The 16952-nt window shown below is 35.8% G+C and overlaps 3 protein-coding genes across 3 annotated transcripts; 2 read left to right on the top strand and 1 right to left on the bottom strand.

Moving 5' to 3' along the window:
• The first annotated feature begins 146 nt into the window (after positions 1-146).
• On the top strand, positions 147-9032 carry LOC124538202 (putative phospholipase B-like 2). Its single transcript, XM_047115174.1, has 13 exons — positions 147-699; positions 1240-1368; positions 1804-1918; positions 2906-3000; positions 3860-4018; positions 4797-4917; positions 5487-5591; positions 6286-6392; positions 7156-7272; positions 8123-8282; positions 8354-8498; positions 8562-8706; positions 8818-9032. Exons 1-13 carry the CDS (start codon positions 515-517, stop codon positions 8912-8914), a joined length of 1680 nt encoding a protein of 559 aa, XP_046971130.1. The 5' UTR covers positions 147-514; the 3' UTR covers positions 8915-9032.
• Positions 9033-10246: 1214 nt separating this feature from the next.
• LOC124538204 (AP-2 complex subunit sigma) lies at positions 10247-11866 on the bottom strand. Its single transcript, XM_047115176.1, has 4 exons — positions 11746-11866; positions 11518-11667; positions 10752-10925; positions 10247-10531 (listed from the first exon to the last, which is right to left on the bottom strand). The coding sequence occupies exons 1-4, from the start codon at positions 11746-11748 to the stop codon at positions 10430-10432; spliced, it is 429 nt and encodes a 142-aa protein (XP_046971132.1). The 5' UTR covers positions 11749-11866; the 3' UTR covers positions 10247-10429.
• Positions 11867-12395: 529 nt separating this feature from the next.
• On the top strand, positions 12396-14711 carry LOC124538203 (hippocampus abundant transcript 1 protein). Its single transcript, XM_047115175.1, has one exon. The coding sequence runs from the start codon at positions 12543-12545 to the stop codon at positions 13992-13994; it is 1452 nt and encodes a 483-aa protein (XP_046971131.1). The 5' UTR covers positions 12396-12542; the 3' UTR covers positions 13995-14711.
• The last annotated feature ends 2241 nt before the right edge of the window (positions 14712-16952 follow it).

Here is a 16952-nt window from a genome sequence, read left to right as displayed (position 1 = left end):
GATAGTTAATTATAATTAATAGGGAAGGGGCAATATTATCTGACTTTAAATTTCATATTGACAAATAATAAAAAATAATATGGTATAAGTACGTTATTTCTTAATAAATTGATTTGTATAAATAACCAATGATGAAGAATCAAAGACTAGTCTTACTTCCTGCAAGATGCGTAAAAATTGAGCGCGAAAATTAAATGTGATTTATTGAAATTGTATTTAATTTAAACAAATTAAATTCAAAACGTCTTCATATAGATTTCTAATCTATTATGAGACCGTACTTTAAACTGTGAAGTTCAATCAACCGTCTCTGACGCTACTGCGACATTTGTTGACATACAAATCTAATGTCATAAGTCAAAACATAATAATAAATCGCTATGTATTTGAATCGTTATTAATAATTTATGAATTTAGTTCCTTTTAATATACATTTATAATCTAAAAAGACCCAGCTACAATTAATATTGTTATTAGTTATCGTAATTGTTTGATGGCTAGCTGACGAGAAACAATGATTTCATACATAAAATGTAGTATTTTATTATTATTTTGTTTATTTTCACGTTGTGAGAGTAAGTATGGGTTTGTAACATGGTCAGATGGAGAAATTGAGATTTCGACGACGGATCACTATTATGAAATCCCGAAGGTACATCTGGCAAGAGCCACATACAGCAACGAGATTAATAACACGGGGTAAGTCTCAGATTATATACATAAATAAATAAATAAATATAAATAAATATGAGACAACATCACATACATTACTCTGATCCCAATGTAAGTAGCTGAAGCACTTGTGTTATGGAAATCAGAAGTAACGACGGTACCACAAACACCCAGACCCAAGACAACATAGAAAACTAATGGTAATCTACATCGACTCGGCCGGGAATCGAACCCGGGACCTCAGAGTGGCGTACCCATGAAAACCGGTGTACACACCACTCGACCATGGAGGTCGTCAAATACATGTTTTTTATAATCAAAAAATTAAAATTGCCTGAACGAGTATCCTACAGTAACTTACCATCATCCATCACAATATGCAGTATTAAAATAAGCATAAAGATTTTGTTAATAAGAGCATTCATCCAGCTATCAAGTTAGGTAGGTGTAGTTATCAAGATAAAACAGGATATATACACTTTATGTGTACCCGTAATGGAATTAGATGTGGTACTTGATTAATGTCAAATGGCTATTGTAAACTGATTATATTCTTTCATTTTGCAGTTGGGCTTTCCTAGAGTTACATACATCACCTGATTCAAGTGATGAAAAACAGGCATACGCAGCGGGTTTTCTGGAAGGTTATCTAACTCGGGACCTCATTTGGATGCACTGGCAAAATATGCTAAAAGGGTACAATATTGACAACATTTAATATTAATATTATCCATAAAATAACCTGTTATGTGACTCGGAGATAGAAAAAGTAAAGTATCAAATGCCACCATTACAATTATAATACTTTTTTTTAATCTTTATTGCTCAATCAGAAGATTCGATTCTATACCATTGTATATGATATCCGTTTATTTATTTAAGTGTTAAATGCTCAAATTTTAATTGTAAATAGTTACTGATAATCATTTTTAAGTGCTTAAATTAGACATTATAATTTTTTAATTTTAATTGCAAAAAAATATGTCAAAGATACTAATATAATTGTAATGATCCTGTGCTAGTATAAAAAATAAAAGATTGAATTTTAAAGATATAAAAAAATCTAATTTGGATCATGTAAAAAAATTCACACTGTTTTTGTATAAATAATTCGATATATATGACTTGCAGATATTGTTATAATAAAACTGAAATATGCGGCTTAATTGAGGACTTTGTGGACAAGAATGAAGATTATATTGCTTCTATGGTATATGCAAATCCAGAAGACCCATACTGGTATCAGGTACTATATAAGATACATTTATTATGTCTAGAAATTAGTAATACTATTCTCATGTATTATTACTAGTATACATTTATCTTACTGTCATAAATATATTTATGTTAATAATAAATATGTTCCTGCCTGGTGACAATATAGCTATATGTTGATTTGATTATCTTTGATTAACAATAATGTGTCACTTCAAAGTGGGGTCTCATTTCAATTTAGTTAAAATTCACCACCAGATTAACTGTGCACAGTGGTGTAGCTATGGTAGGGCCAGGTGGTACAGTGCACCAGGGCCCCAGAGTTCAGGGGGCCCTCTTAATTTACCTTAACCTTCTGTAGCCAGAAAATTACGGCTTTGCACATAAGATTTCTTATTTGGAATCTATAATTTTAAAGGGTAATTATTAGTTAAAGATTGATGGAAAAGATGAGGGCCCGATTATTTTTCTATGCACTGGGGCCCTTCCTCACCTAGCTACGCCACTGACTGGGCAGCCTAAAAATTTCATATTAATAAAAAATATATGAAGTAAAGAATTACTCCATTTACACAATTATCTGTTTTATTGTTAACGGAAAAATTTTGAATTCGGAACAAAAGTTATTGCAAACATTTATTTTTCTTTCTGTCATTCATGGTGTAAAGTCGTAAGTGAACGTTAGCACAATAGGAGTCGCGCTTTATTACAAAGGCATAGTTTCGGGTGAATTATTAAAACCTTACGTTTCTCTTTATTTGATGATATAGGGCTTATAGGCAATCGGTGACAGATTTGAATTATTTTTTGTCGTTATCGAGTGGTATAATCTTGCGCCCTGGGGCTCATATTTGCTTCGTACCAAATTTCATCAATTTCTTTACAGTGATTAGATCTATAAAACGTAACACGGTCAGATAGACTAATCGAATATTGACCATTTTATAATTTTCAACAATGGTAATTTTATGATTATGGCATTTAATTAACCATTAACATTATAATAGTTCTATTTCAGATTAAGCTCTACTACATTCAAATAGAAGGCCTAGCGGTCGGCTACAATGAAGCCACCACGGATGCCTACGAGTGGCTCACTGTCAGGGACTTTATGTAATGTTGACATATTTCCATACTGACAACTAGCTGTATTAACTCCTTACGCGTTTGAATTTAGCGAGAAAGTGTTGCAGCCTAGGTCACTCCTTATCACATCCATAACAACAACAGCCTGTAAATTCCCACTGCTGGGCTAAAGGCCTCCTCTCCCTTTGAGGAGAAGGTTTGGAATATATTCCACCACACTGTTCCAATGCGGGTTGGTGGAATACACATGTGGCAGAATTTCTATGAAATTTGTTACATGCATGTTTCCTCACGATGTTTTCCTTCACCGCTGAGCACGAGATGAATTATAAAGACATATTAAGCACATGAGTCAGCGGTGCTTGCCTGGGTTTGAACCCGCAATCATCGGTTAAGATTCACGCGTTATAACCACTGGGCCATCTCGACTCTCACCTCCTTAAAGTCCTGTCAAAATCGGTCCAGCCGTTCGAGAAATTACCGGAAGAATAGACATACAATTTAAAATTGAAGGAAAAAATGTCATTTTGGTATATGTATCTTGTATACATACATGTGAATATAGTAAAAAGCTTCTATTTTAATATTACAAACAGACACTCAAATTTGTTACATGTATAGAATTCAAGATTATCTCAAAAGGTAAATGGGTATGCAGGCTATTGTCCTTCCACAGCTGATGTGAAAGTCATAGCTTTGATCCTGGTTGTATAGGTTACCACTCCTATAGTGTTTAGTAGTAGGTATAAATGTATCCTAGTGATTGTTTAAATTAACTACATATAAACTAGCAACGGTGCTGTTATTGTAAATAACTATATTCCCATTATAAATACATAAGGTGTTCTACTAAGTCTTCCTAAAATTATTTTTAAAATGATCGAAGATGGATCAACATGCTGGGGGATTTGGACGAGCTGGCGATAGCGCTGTCGGTCCCGAAGGAGAGCCCCTCGGGGCTGCTGTTCGGGGAGCACTGCAGCGGGCTCGTCAAGCTGCTGCCGGACTGGTCCGAGCTGTACACCTCGCACGTCACCTGGAACAGGTCAGCTCACTTCGGATCTTCAGCTTCGGTCTCTCTTTCACGGCCAAAGCGCTGAACCGAATTTGGTTAAATTTGTAATATGTAATAGGAACATTTTTTATACACACCTAACCAAGAGCAACTTACACAACTTACAGTTCACTCAATGATTCTCAATATCTCTTCGTACAGTATTTTTACCGTCTGTAAAATAACGTCTATAAATATTATAACAGCTTGTTAGCTTTTGTATAGACCCATGTTGATTTAGGAAAAAGGAGGAGGTGCAAAAAACCCAGGCGCCTCGCTGATTATGCTCAAGTCTTCGGCCATCTGGAAGCCCAGAAGTTAATAATATAAATAGTAGGGGGAGGGGGATTATAGCAGATCACCATAACACCAATACGGGGCTGCTTTTCTGCCTAGTACAACAACAGCCTGTAAATTCCCACTGCTGGGCTAAAGGCCTCCTCTCCCTTTGAGGAGAAGGTTTGGAACATATTCCACCACGCTGTTCCAATGCGGGTTGGTGGAATGCACATGTGGCAGAATTTCTACGAAATTTGTCACATGCAGGTTTCCTCACGATGTTTTCCTTCACCGCTGAGCACGAGATGAATTATAAAGACAAATTAAGCACACGAATCAGCGGTGCTTGCCTGGATTTGAACCCGCAATCATCGGTTAAGATGCACGCGTTCTAACCACTGGGCCATCTCGACTCAGTTATAGCCTAGTACACTGCCCCTGAAATGTTAATGATATAAAATGTATACCACATTTTAAAATTCTATTCCAGCTACCAGTCGATGCTCCGAATACAAAAGACTTACGTGCTGAACTACAAACGCACGCCCCTTGACTTGGAACTCATCCCAGGCCGAAAGATGGCATTCAGCTCTTACCCCGCGTTTGTGCAGGTAAATATTTAGCTATTGTATAATACAGGCCCTACATGTCACACAAACAGCCCCAAGTGGCGTAGCTATCGTAGCCCAGGGCCCCGGAGTTCAGGGGGGCCTTTAAACTAAACCTTAAGTTTCTGAAGCTAGAAAAACACGACCCTGCTTACAAGATTTCTTAATTGCTATCTATAATTTTAAAGGGTAAATATTAGTTAACGAGGCATGGGAAAGAGGGGGTGAGGGCCCAATTCTTTTTCTACAATATGTACCAGGGCCCTTCCTCACTTAGCTATATATCTGCCCCCACATTACCTTCTATTTAGGATATCAGGTGTACCAATTTTGGGAAATAAGATGACCTAACATTTGTGTCTGTTATAACACTGACTCTCTCACCCTTCAACCCTATCATATTTAATTTTACAATTAAGGGGTAGAATATATTATGTATAAGTATCTACCCAGATAAAGACCTTACACCAAGTAAATACATATACTTAGTGGTAGATTTAATGACACTCACCGGTGGTACCAACTCGAGCCACCGTTGACGCAAATAATGAAACATGTATGGTGACTGGCAGTCAACAGACGACTTCTACATAATATCGTCGGGGCTGGTTGCCGCCGAGACCACGATCGGCAACAGCAACCGGACGCTCTTCGAGCTGGTGCAGCCGGTTGGCCAGGTGAGACGCTCGGATTGCTAAGCTTATATAGGAGTATATGACTAGCTGTGCCTGCGACTTCGAGCGTTAGTTACCTTATTACATGAAGTATATGCCAGTTAAAGTCTAGTCAAAATACAACCAGCCCTTCCAGAGATTGGCCGGAACAAATAGGCACATTAGTTACTTTATTACATCAGCTATATGCCAGTTAAAATGTAGTCAAAATCGGACCAGCCCTTCCTGATATTGGCCGGAACAAATAGGCAGATATACATAAATTGTAAAAAATGTTATTTTGGTATACGTATGTACCGTGCACATAAATGCATTTAGTAAAAAGCGGTTATTTTAATATTACAAACAGACACTCCTCAGAATAAGTGTAGTAGCACATCTTACCGGAAAATTTGTCCGCAAGATTTGCCAAAGAGAAGATTATTGGGTTCCTAACCCAGTGATTAAGGTATACTGCGATTAATCGTCTGCGTCTGATTTTGGTGCGCAAATTATTTTTAAAATGTAGATGTCAATTTGGTAAAACATATCTGAAACTGGAGGTATTTACTTAGGTATTATTTGAAAAGATCGTACTCCTTCCGTAAAGGCTGGTAACGCACCTGTAAGCTCCCTGGTGCTGCTGATGTGCACTTTGTGGTGAGCCTCCAGTTCATTTGTCACATATCACATAAAAAATATATTTAAAAACATTCAGATCTTGGAGTACGCCCGCGCGATGGTCGCCAATCGGCTCGCGAGGGACGGCAAAGAGTGGGTCGAAATATTCCGGAAGCACAACAGCGGCACCTACAACAACCAGTGGTGAGAATACCTACACAATCCGAAATCTCAGCCGCACCGTTCAATCTCTGTCGTGTCTTCTCCGTCTCACGTGACATTGGTAAAATAATCTGTGCCCTCTTGGCACAAATAAAAGTCATAAATAAAAAGAAAAATAACTCATAATTGACAATAGAATAATTTATTAAAACGTAATCCGATATATTTTTGTATATTCTATTCCAATCACAAGAGGAAAAAAGCCAAATAAACAGCATTTGACAGCAAATTGACGCGATCTGATTGGTCGAGAGCTCGATTAATCTATGGTATTCTCTATGGATTTGCCAAAACTATATAACACTACTTACTTTGAAAGTAAAATTAAAGCGGAAATAAATAGTTAATTGTAACAGTGTTGTTTTATAAATAAAGTTTAATAACCGTAAACTGTATGTAGTTCACAAAATAGCTGAGTTATTAGCAAATCGTATGAAATACATAATATATAAAAATCTAAGGTTTCCTACACCTAATAGGCTATGTCGTGTGTAAGTGTTGCCCGATTTAAAAAAGACAAGTTTCACTACTCTACATTATAAAGTGTTTTTCGGATGTGTCTGAAATGAAATATGTTTATGTATTTTACTTTGATCCACTTAGCAATACAGTTCCATAGTACATGTAAGTATATATGTACCTATTTTAATATATTTTTAAATTATTTATAGAAATAAATGTAATATGAAATAAGTGCTATAATTTCCGCTTTCATTAGTATGATATAAATACCTATTCGACAAAGGTACATAGTGGACTACAATAAGTTCAAGGCAAAGAACGAAAAGGCCCCGGGCTCCATCCAGCCAGGCCTGTTGTGGGTGGTGGAACAGCTCCCAGGGTACACGGAAGCAGCAGACTTGTAAGTGCATTTACTTGCCTCATTCATTCGGTGGCTCCTTCAAAGTAACTTTCCTTGGAAGGTTTAGTCTGTAGATAACCCTTAATTAATGATCATTGGTGATTTTTGGCTTTTTCTTGTATAATCTATTATCTTATATAATCTGTGCATTAATTTTTTTAATACCAGACAGCGTCACGATCTTAATTTATGAATTATGGTTATTGCTTAGATGTTCTAGATATTTTAAGGTATTCTTTGAAAATTGACATACTCGGTACAGCTTTTCGTACGAAACGACATAGTTAATTGTAATTCGCGGTAATAGATTGTGGCTCTTTGTATCAATCGATTTTTACTTATTTGAGACCACTATGGAGGATACTCAGATGTAAAGACTTTCACGCGTATTGACAATATGTTTTGACAGTGAATATATATGAAGTATCAATTATACTTATTATATTAGTGTTAGCTATATTTTTATTGGCAATTTATTTTTAGCCAGTTTTCTTTAATAGAATAAAGACTTCTGGATCTTCGTTAAAAATGGGTGTCCCACAAGGATCAATTTTGGGTCCCTTTCTATTTCTAGAATATATCAATGATCTTTCTACTTTAAAGGTATTTGCGATAAAGCGTTATTTGCTGACTATACTTCACTGATCTTTTAAGGTGGACAAGGTGCATTACCACAGATACATGATTGGTTTACAGTAAATGACTATTACATGTATTTCTGTAAAATGACAATTCAAAATTGCTCATATAAGCCCGCTCGAATAAAGTATGAGGTTGACGTGTCAGAGTCTGAGATAAATGTAGGTTTAATAAATATTTCCACTGTTTCCGAAACCTTTCAACTCCTCAGAACGGAACATCTCAAGCAAACGACGTACTTCCCGTCGTATAATATCCCGTACTTCCCGCGCATGTTCAATCTGAGCGGCGGCAACATGCGCGTGGCCATGTACGGCGACTGGTTCGGCTACCACACCAACCCGAGGGCGAAGATCTTCAAGTCCCTCCAGGTACCTCGGCTGTCTCGCCACTAGGACACCCTCCCGCTATGCAGTAGGTGGTAACAGTGCCGCTGCCGCAGGCGGGCGTGCGCAACGCGCGCGACATGTTCAGCGTGCTGCGCTACAACGACTTCCGGCACGACCCGCTCGCGCGCTGCGCCTGCGCGCCGCCCTACAGCGCCATCAACGCCGTCGCCGCCAGGAACGACCTCAACCCCGCCAACGGTACGTAGCACCGAAGTGTTACCCGCGCGTCGTGTGTGGCCTCTAACACGCCCCAACCCGCAGGCACGTACCCGTTCCGCGCGCTGGGCCACCGCAGCCACGGCGCCACGGACGCCAAGCTGACGAGCTCGGTGCTCCGCAAGCGCTACCAGTTCCTCGCCGTGTCCAGTCCCACGCACAACCTCACGCGGGGTATCCCGCCCTTCCAGTGAGTACATACTGGAACTGTGGTTATCATCTGAGTATCTTTGATTCAATAAAAAAATAGTAATATTTTTGAATGAAAATATTTTAAATATGATTGAAATATTTTTTCCAGGTGGAGTCAATTCGACATGGGCCCCCTCGTATCACACGTAGGTCACCCCGACCTCTGGATGTTTAGCCCAATCCTGCACCGCTGGGAGTGGGGCTGAGAAAACTACACAATACTTGAATTAAGAATCAATTTAAATGACAAACTATTATTGTACACTTTGTTTTAGTAAGAACCTTGTAATATGTATTTGTTAAATATACACCCATGTTTTAAAATAAGTTTTTTCTTTAGTCTTATAAGCATCATATTAAATTGTTCAACAAAAAACGAACAAACGAGGTCATGTTAAAGTCTCAACTAAAAGTTATTTAAAGATACCCTATGTGTAAAAATATTGTGTTATCACAATATTTTAATTAGGCTATACAACTAGTCAAATAAATATAAAATAGTTGAAAAAAATGCATACTCTTACTTTAAGTAAATGATTAGTAAAAAAAACAATTATTTCAGACATGTACAGTAACCTTGGCAAATACAGATAAAAAGGGTTCCATAGGGACCAATTTTAAGTCCTCTTCTATTTTTGGTATACATAAATGATCGTGATTTCAAATCAAAACTTGATTAAAACATCGAAACATTAACCTATTGTTATTGTAAGGCATACTCGAATAACTTTAAATTCGAAAGTACACCTCCACAGAATACTAAATTTAATTGTATATATCTGAATATGTATAAGAAAATGAGTAACTTCTGATTAATTCTCGGTAAAAGCACATACGATGAGTTCCAGTGGTAGCTTGAGATTAATTTTAATCCTGTGACATGATAGTTCAAAATTGTGTGCCCAAAAATCTACCCATTTAAAGAAATTAATTTTGGTAATTGTGGCTATTCTCAAAATTAACGATCTCTTAAAACACTCACAATAGCATAGAACAGGACTGGTGAAATAAGGAAACAACATATTTCAATAAAATATCAAAGTAATTTGTAATAACATTTAATACACCTTACTTAACAGTGGAATGAGTATTCACTAAAGCACATGAACTTTATAAATTATACATTTTTCTATTTATAATATAAACCTTACACTGGTTTATTTGGAAAATCTATTCCGCAACATTTCCAACAGTTTTACTATATTTGCCAATTATAAAAACAAACCCTTATCATTTTTGGAACTGGCAATATACAATATACATATCATTCATATGTCGTCACTAAGCAAAACTGATACAAGCAATTTATTTGTTATTTACTCTTGGGCAAACACAAACACAAAATTTTCATATCTGTGCCATTGAAGTTTTTGAAGCTCTATTGTGTTACAGTTGATGAAAAGCTTAAAACTTATTTTAGATAATCAAAAAATGCTATTATATGCTCAATTTCAGATTTTATATCTAAGGTTACAAATTATAACTTTTTAAGTAGTTTGTTATGAAAATAATTTAGCAATCATGTGATACAAATCATTTTCACATCACGAAAAATCTAGATTTCTGAAGTATAATATAATCAATGATCGCAAATACAGTCCACGATAATAATGCTGTATGTTAAATAAATTGTTTATATACAATGATTTCATTGAATTTCATAAATATAAAGTAAATATATGTTTAAATCTATGTATGAGACTCTAGTGTATAAATATAGCTTACTCTAATGAGTTCAACATTAAGAGTTGCTTCAGGACTTTAGTCTGTGATGTCTCTCTGATCTCTCCTGCCAGGAACATCTCATCAACGACTGTGTATACCTGAAAAATTGAATATTCAGAATAAATTTATTTTTCTGGCAATGCTTAGTCAGCTATGTCATTTCCAGATGTATACTCATACAAATATGCCTTAAGTATTTTACAATTCATTCAAAATAACAAATTTATAAACTTTGTTTATTAGGCAACCATGGCATAAAAATTATGTGCATCAGTAGACATCAAAATTATATATGAACAAAATAAAATGTATAGTTACCTTATAAAAATTAAATACAAGATCCAATTCGCAGACATTATGGAAGTATTCATTGAGAACCTCAACAAAGTTGTGTATAGCCTCCAAGTAGCAGAGATTGTTGTCATTCACATCCACACATATACAGAAATACAAGCCAGCATATCTTCTATACACAATCTTGAAATTACGAAACTGAAAGTAATATACCACATTGAATGAAGGATCACTTGAATAAAGTCAAAATAAATATTCAGCAGAGATGGACTCGCCTCTAACCAACCAAGGGTTTGGAAAAATAACATGGATCTGAGGAAAATCTATGAAATTGTTGGAGGAATTAATTAGTAAACTTTCATTGTCATTTTCTACAAAAGGTTATACAACAACCTCAAAGGGTCATATATTGAAGGCAGATTTATGTTGAAGCTGCACCATGAAAATTCAATAGTGCTTATAAATGAATTTTTGAGTTATGAAGGTAAAATGTGTGTTAAAACATCGCTAAATATCCTCTCTATATAATATGCTTCATAATTGATAGATATATTAAAGATAATTCAAAAAAATAATCTAGTAATAATATATTTTCCAGACAGTGGAAGCAATCTAAATCATTAATTATATAAGATGAATAATACATATATTAATAGGAGTAACCGTTACAGAACCAGTTTAAAGCAATATAATAGCCGTGAGTTTATCTTTAACCGCCTCGGAGATGTTAATGTGCAATTTTAATAAAAATGGTGTATACTGATTGTTTTTCTCATGAAAGTATGCTTACCTCAACAAAGTTAGTATGTTTTGCATCACGAACAGTCACAACAGCGTGGACTTCTTCAATAAGCTTCTGTTTCTCGTCATCATCGAAATTCATGTACCATTTAGCTAACCGAGTCTTACCTGCACGGTTTTGTATTAAAATGAAGCGAATCTACAATAAATATTCAGGAATTAATATCAAATATAATATAATATAATCAGCTATGATATTGTAATCGTAAATACTTACCATTTTATATACTTTAAATGAGAAATATCAAAATGTATTAGGATTAACGCCTCCCTTTCAAGTTTCAGCATCTGATTGTCAGTTTTTGACATTAATTAAAAAACAGATGACAAAGGCTTACTATTGATTACAAAATAATGTACGATTGTTTTATTTACGTTCAATTATTAAAATAAAAATATAAATAAAATATGTCTCCGTAATTTTTTAAATTATATTCTTGAGTATTATATTACACCATATAGTGATATATGAAAATGTTAGAAGTGAGCTATATTGCCCTATCATAACAACATTTTGGTTTTACTTACTTTTATATTTTTATTTATTTAATGAATTCTCGAGAGTCCAACAAATAATCCAACACATTATTAATCGCAAATACATTTAAAATTGTTAGAAACTAAATCAAATCAGGAAAATAATAAATAAGCTTTTTAATTTATGAAGTTATTTAAGCATAGATGGGAACTCAACTTTAGTGTGAAGAGTGTAAATTTTAATAATAAGAATAAATTTTCGCATAAATAAAGACCTAGGATAAACATACTCATAAAACGGTTTATGTTCAATTTCTTAATAAAAAAAAACACAACGAACCGATTCCTGTAATTTCCAACGTTAAGGTGTTTTCACTGGCAACACAAATATCGAGTTGTTTTTCAATTTCAGTGAATTTTTGACGTTGCTAGTACTTGCTCGATTTCATCAAGTTTTCATAAATGTAGTGCTTAGGATTTTTCAATATGTTTCTAATATAAGTAGTTTATTAGGAAAATAAAATATTCCAGTTTTAAATGACGCCCACAAAGACTACAAAAACTGAAGTAGAAATGGTGATTCGGAATAGAAAAACTGTTATGAAAGACGGGATAATGACAATGTCGGGTATCGGAGAGCCTTCAGTCTTCCACGCATTGGTGGTTATATTCTTGGAGTTTTTTGCGTGGGGACTACTCACGATGCCGATAATATCGGTCTTAAACGCCACTTTCCCAGATCACACGTTTCTGATGAATGGACTAATAATGGGTATCAAAGGCATCCTATCGTTCCTGTCAGCTCCATTAATTGGAGCTTTATCCGACGTGTGGGGGAGAAAATTCTTCCTACTAGTGACAGTGTTCTTCACATGTGCGCCGATCCCGCTCATGACCTTCAACACCTGGTGGTTCTTCGCAATGATAAGCATCAGTGGTGTATTTGCTGTGACCTTCTCGATTGTGTTCGCGTACGTGGCTGATGTAACGACAGAAGCTGAGAGATCGCGCGCGTATGGCTTGGTGTCTGCCACATTCGCCGCTAGCATGGTGATATCGCCAGCCCTGGGCGCTTACCTCATGGACCTGTACGGCGAGGCGCTCGTCGTCGCCGCCGCCACAGCGGTAGCGGTCCTTGACGTCTTCTTCATCATGGTTGCGGTTCCTGAAAGTCTTCCAGAGAAAGTGCGCCCTAGCGGCTGGGGCCCAGCTATAAGTTGGGAGCAGGCAGACCCGTTTGCTGCTTTACGAAAAGTCGGCGCCGAACGTACAGTGCTAATGTTATGTGTCGCGGTGTTCTTGTCTTACTTGCCCGAAGCCGGACAGTATTCGTGCATTTTCGTGTATTTGAAACTAGTGATGGGCTTTGGTGTCGTACAAGTGGCGATATTTATCGCGATCGTTGGTGTCCTCAGTATTGCCGTGCAAGTGGTTCTTGGATTCCTCATGCGGGTTCTCGGTGCAAAGCACACTATTATGCTTGGGTTACTGTTTGAGATGATGCAGCTCATGTGGTATGGGTTTGGTAGCCGAACATGGATGATGTGGGCTGCGGGAGTATTGGCAGCCCTTGGCTCGCTTACATACCCAGCAATTAGTGCATATGTGTCGGTCAACAGCAGAGCAGACCGACAAGGTGTGGTCCAGGGTATGGTGACAGGAGTACGAGGGCTCTGTAATGGACTTGGCCCAGCTATGTTTGGGGTCATTTTCTACCTATTCCATGTTGACCTTAATGAAGAACATGCAGTGCCTGGAATTAATGCACGACCTGATGAAGAAAAATATGTTAGAATGGTCCCTGGACCACCTTTTGTGCTTGGTGCTCTGCTAGTTATTTGTGCATTACTTGTGGCCGCATTCTTGCCTGAAGACGGAACAGTGGGAGCACGACGAGCTTCACCAGATTTGCGATTCGAAGTGGAACGTGGACGGCGTGTGGCTGGCCCTCTGTCCCCTTTGATGGCATCTGAGTCTGCTGCCCTCTAGCTAGCGGCCAAGGCCGGCCGAGCGGCCAGCGTTTAATTGACAGGGCTGTGCACGCCGTGTGGCGTCTGGGAGATTGCATTTATGAAGGTACCAAAGCGAACTCAGTGAAAAAAGTGAGTCCACAATTTTATGATTGCACCAACTACATTCCTGCATTTCATCTGTTGATTACTGCTTGTCAGATACTGAATACTTGTTCATGTTTTTTAAAACTTTAAACTTATTTTTGTAATCATTTCCACTGGCTCTAGAAGTCATGTACATAATATTATATTTTATAAATAAAATAAAATCATAAGTTGTTTAAGGTTCTATGTTTCGTATTTCGAGCTACACATCACACAAAACGGTTTAAACGGAAAAGCTGATTGATTCCATATAACGCTTATTTGTAGGTAGAACAAATGAATGCAGAAAACTGAAGTAATCAAACTTATAAGGATAATTGCCCATTATGTCATTTCCTTTAATAATTGAAGTCTGAATCCTTGTGAATCTAAATTTGCGATATTTTCTCATAGCGAAAAACAAACCAGTAATTATTTTTTTAACTGAAATACTCCATTCATATAGATTACAATGTTAAAAAACATGTTTAACAAGATTGCAGTTAAACTCTTGTGTAACTTAAAGTATTGAAAAGCCTAGAAAGATTAGATCGAGTGATATTACTGTAAAATATTCTTGCTTGCTTCTTGATAAAATGTTTTATAAATACATTTGTGAATCATTATTTTGCCACGAAACACATTAGTCGATAATCTTTCAATAATGATATTCTATATGTCTAGCAATATTGTTGCTGTTTTTTTTAATGCATATATCACAAAAGCTGCTGAATATTTTGACATGAAATTTGTACCATTGTATTCAGCATGTTCCAGAGGCTTTAGCTAAATAATATCATATAGTATATTCAACATATGACTCAACTACAGCAATGCAAGGCCAGATTTTGTAATAAAAAACATATAAAATGTATACCAAAATAATATATAATTATGTTATTTTGACTCATGGAAAATGATACCACAGATAATATTTTCAATCCATTGCTTTTTTAAAAATATTATAATGCACTTTCATTTCACACTAAATATTTATGAACAGGTTTATACAAAACATCTTATTTTTAATTATTTATTTATTTCAATTATTTGGTTTGAATTGGTCTTATATATTTATCTTATTGTAATTCAAAATGTCTGCAAGGCTATGGTTAGGAGGAAAAAACGAGTACAAATAGGTATGTAGGTTAGCAAGATGTTTATATTATGCAAAAATACAATGTAATGTTGCTATCAGTGAGCCAGACAGTTACATTGGAACATTTTTTAAAATTACCCTATTTAAAAAAAATCTGTAGAAGGTAATGTCCAAATTTATTTCAATTTTATTCATAAAAACACATTAAAATTATGTTTTAAATAATGTCAAGGTATTGTTTAAATTATAAAATCAAGTCTTTTTCCATTTTGAGATCATTATACTACGCGCATCCAAAGCAGACTGGTAGATACAATTAGGATAACCATTTAGTAGCATTCGTCAAATGACGATTTCGGTCAAGGTCATTGACCTTACCTTCTCCGACGACCACTACAAATTACAATTTTTTTTTGCATATGACTATTAAGTGCTGCTTATCCGTGTATGAAACATCAAACCTCCGTTAAGATTTGCGCCTCCTAAGTTCTAACCACTGCGCTATCACGGTCTCAGTCTTCTGGCCTTACAACATTTATACAAAACATCAATCTGTAGACATTATGTTATATAAAAAGAAGACTTTGTGTAACGGAAAGAAAACTATTAAATAATATACATAAAAACTTATACCAGAAAACGCATTAGTACATAATACACTAACCCCCGTCACGGTGTCACATTGGTATAACGGATTATACAAAATTTAAAATGAAAAACAAATTTAAAAATAAATATACTTGTTTTGTCCATCGCTTACATGTGTGTTATACATATAGCCCTTCATCTGGAATCCTTCTTTTCGTTCTTGAAAACCACATGAAAAAACATAGCGTAGTTTAAAAGATCTATGCGTACAGATGACGTATATAGAAATAACCATCGTCGCTTATACTTAAACAAAAGAATAATGCATTTGCGAACTAAAGACATTTGAGATAAGCCTGCACCGTTACGTGACTTACGTCGTTAACTTTGGCAAATCAATTCTCACTTGGATTCACTGCTTAGACTATGGAAGCCAAACTACAGTAACGTTAAAAGTTTTACCGAAACCGGTAGTTTTGTGTAACAAGACCTTCACCTTGAGGGGATTGATTAAAATCGCAAGTGGGTCACGATACCGCATTCGCAGATTAAACTTTGTCGGGTTCGAATGAAATTCTAGCCGTGCTAGATGGTTTTCTTTTGTTTATTTTTGACAATTGAATGAATGAATTTAATAATTTACTGGCATAACTTTTTATTCCTTTCATTCTATGTTAAAGTCGTGATTAAAACGATAACGTCGTATTTTATCTGTTGTTTGATCTCTGTGTAATTCTGTGGTCTATTTTTAAAAGGGCTATACTACACTTTTGACTAAAATACAAGCACACAATAAGGCTTTAGTGTAGTCATTTAAAAAATAAAAACGGCACAAGCCTTACTTTACTAAATTACTCGTATCTCAAATAATACGCAAAGAGGCATAAATAATTGGATTGTCTGTTTGTAATATTAAAATAATAGTTTTTTTTTACTACAGGCATATGTACGAATACACTACATACGACGAAATAACTTTTTTCAATTTTTGTCTGTGTCAGTTTGGTCCGGTTAATATCTGGAACGGCTGGACCGATATTGACAGTACTTTCACTGGCAGAAAGGGATGTAATTAGGAGTAACTTAGGCTACAGCAATAACTTTTTTGTTAAATTCAAAGGCGCACGAAGTCACGCGCACAGCTCACGTTATATACCCCATATT

This window comes from Vanessa cardui, chromosome 20 (assembly GCF_905220365.1).
Source record: "Vanessa cardui chromosome 20, ilVanCard2.1, whole genome shotgun sequence".
In the NCBI taxonomy this organism is placed as follows: Eukaryota; Metazoa; Arthropoda; class Insecta; order Lepidoptera; family Nymphalidae; genus Vanessa; species Vanessa cardui.
This window is presented reverse-complemented; position numbering and strand designations above follow the sequence as displayed.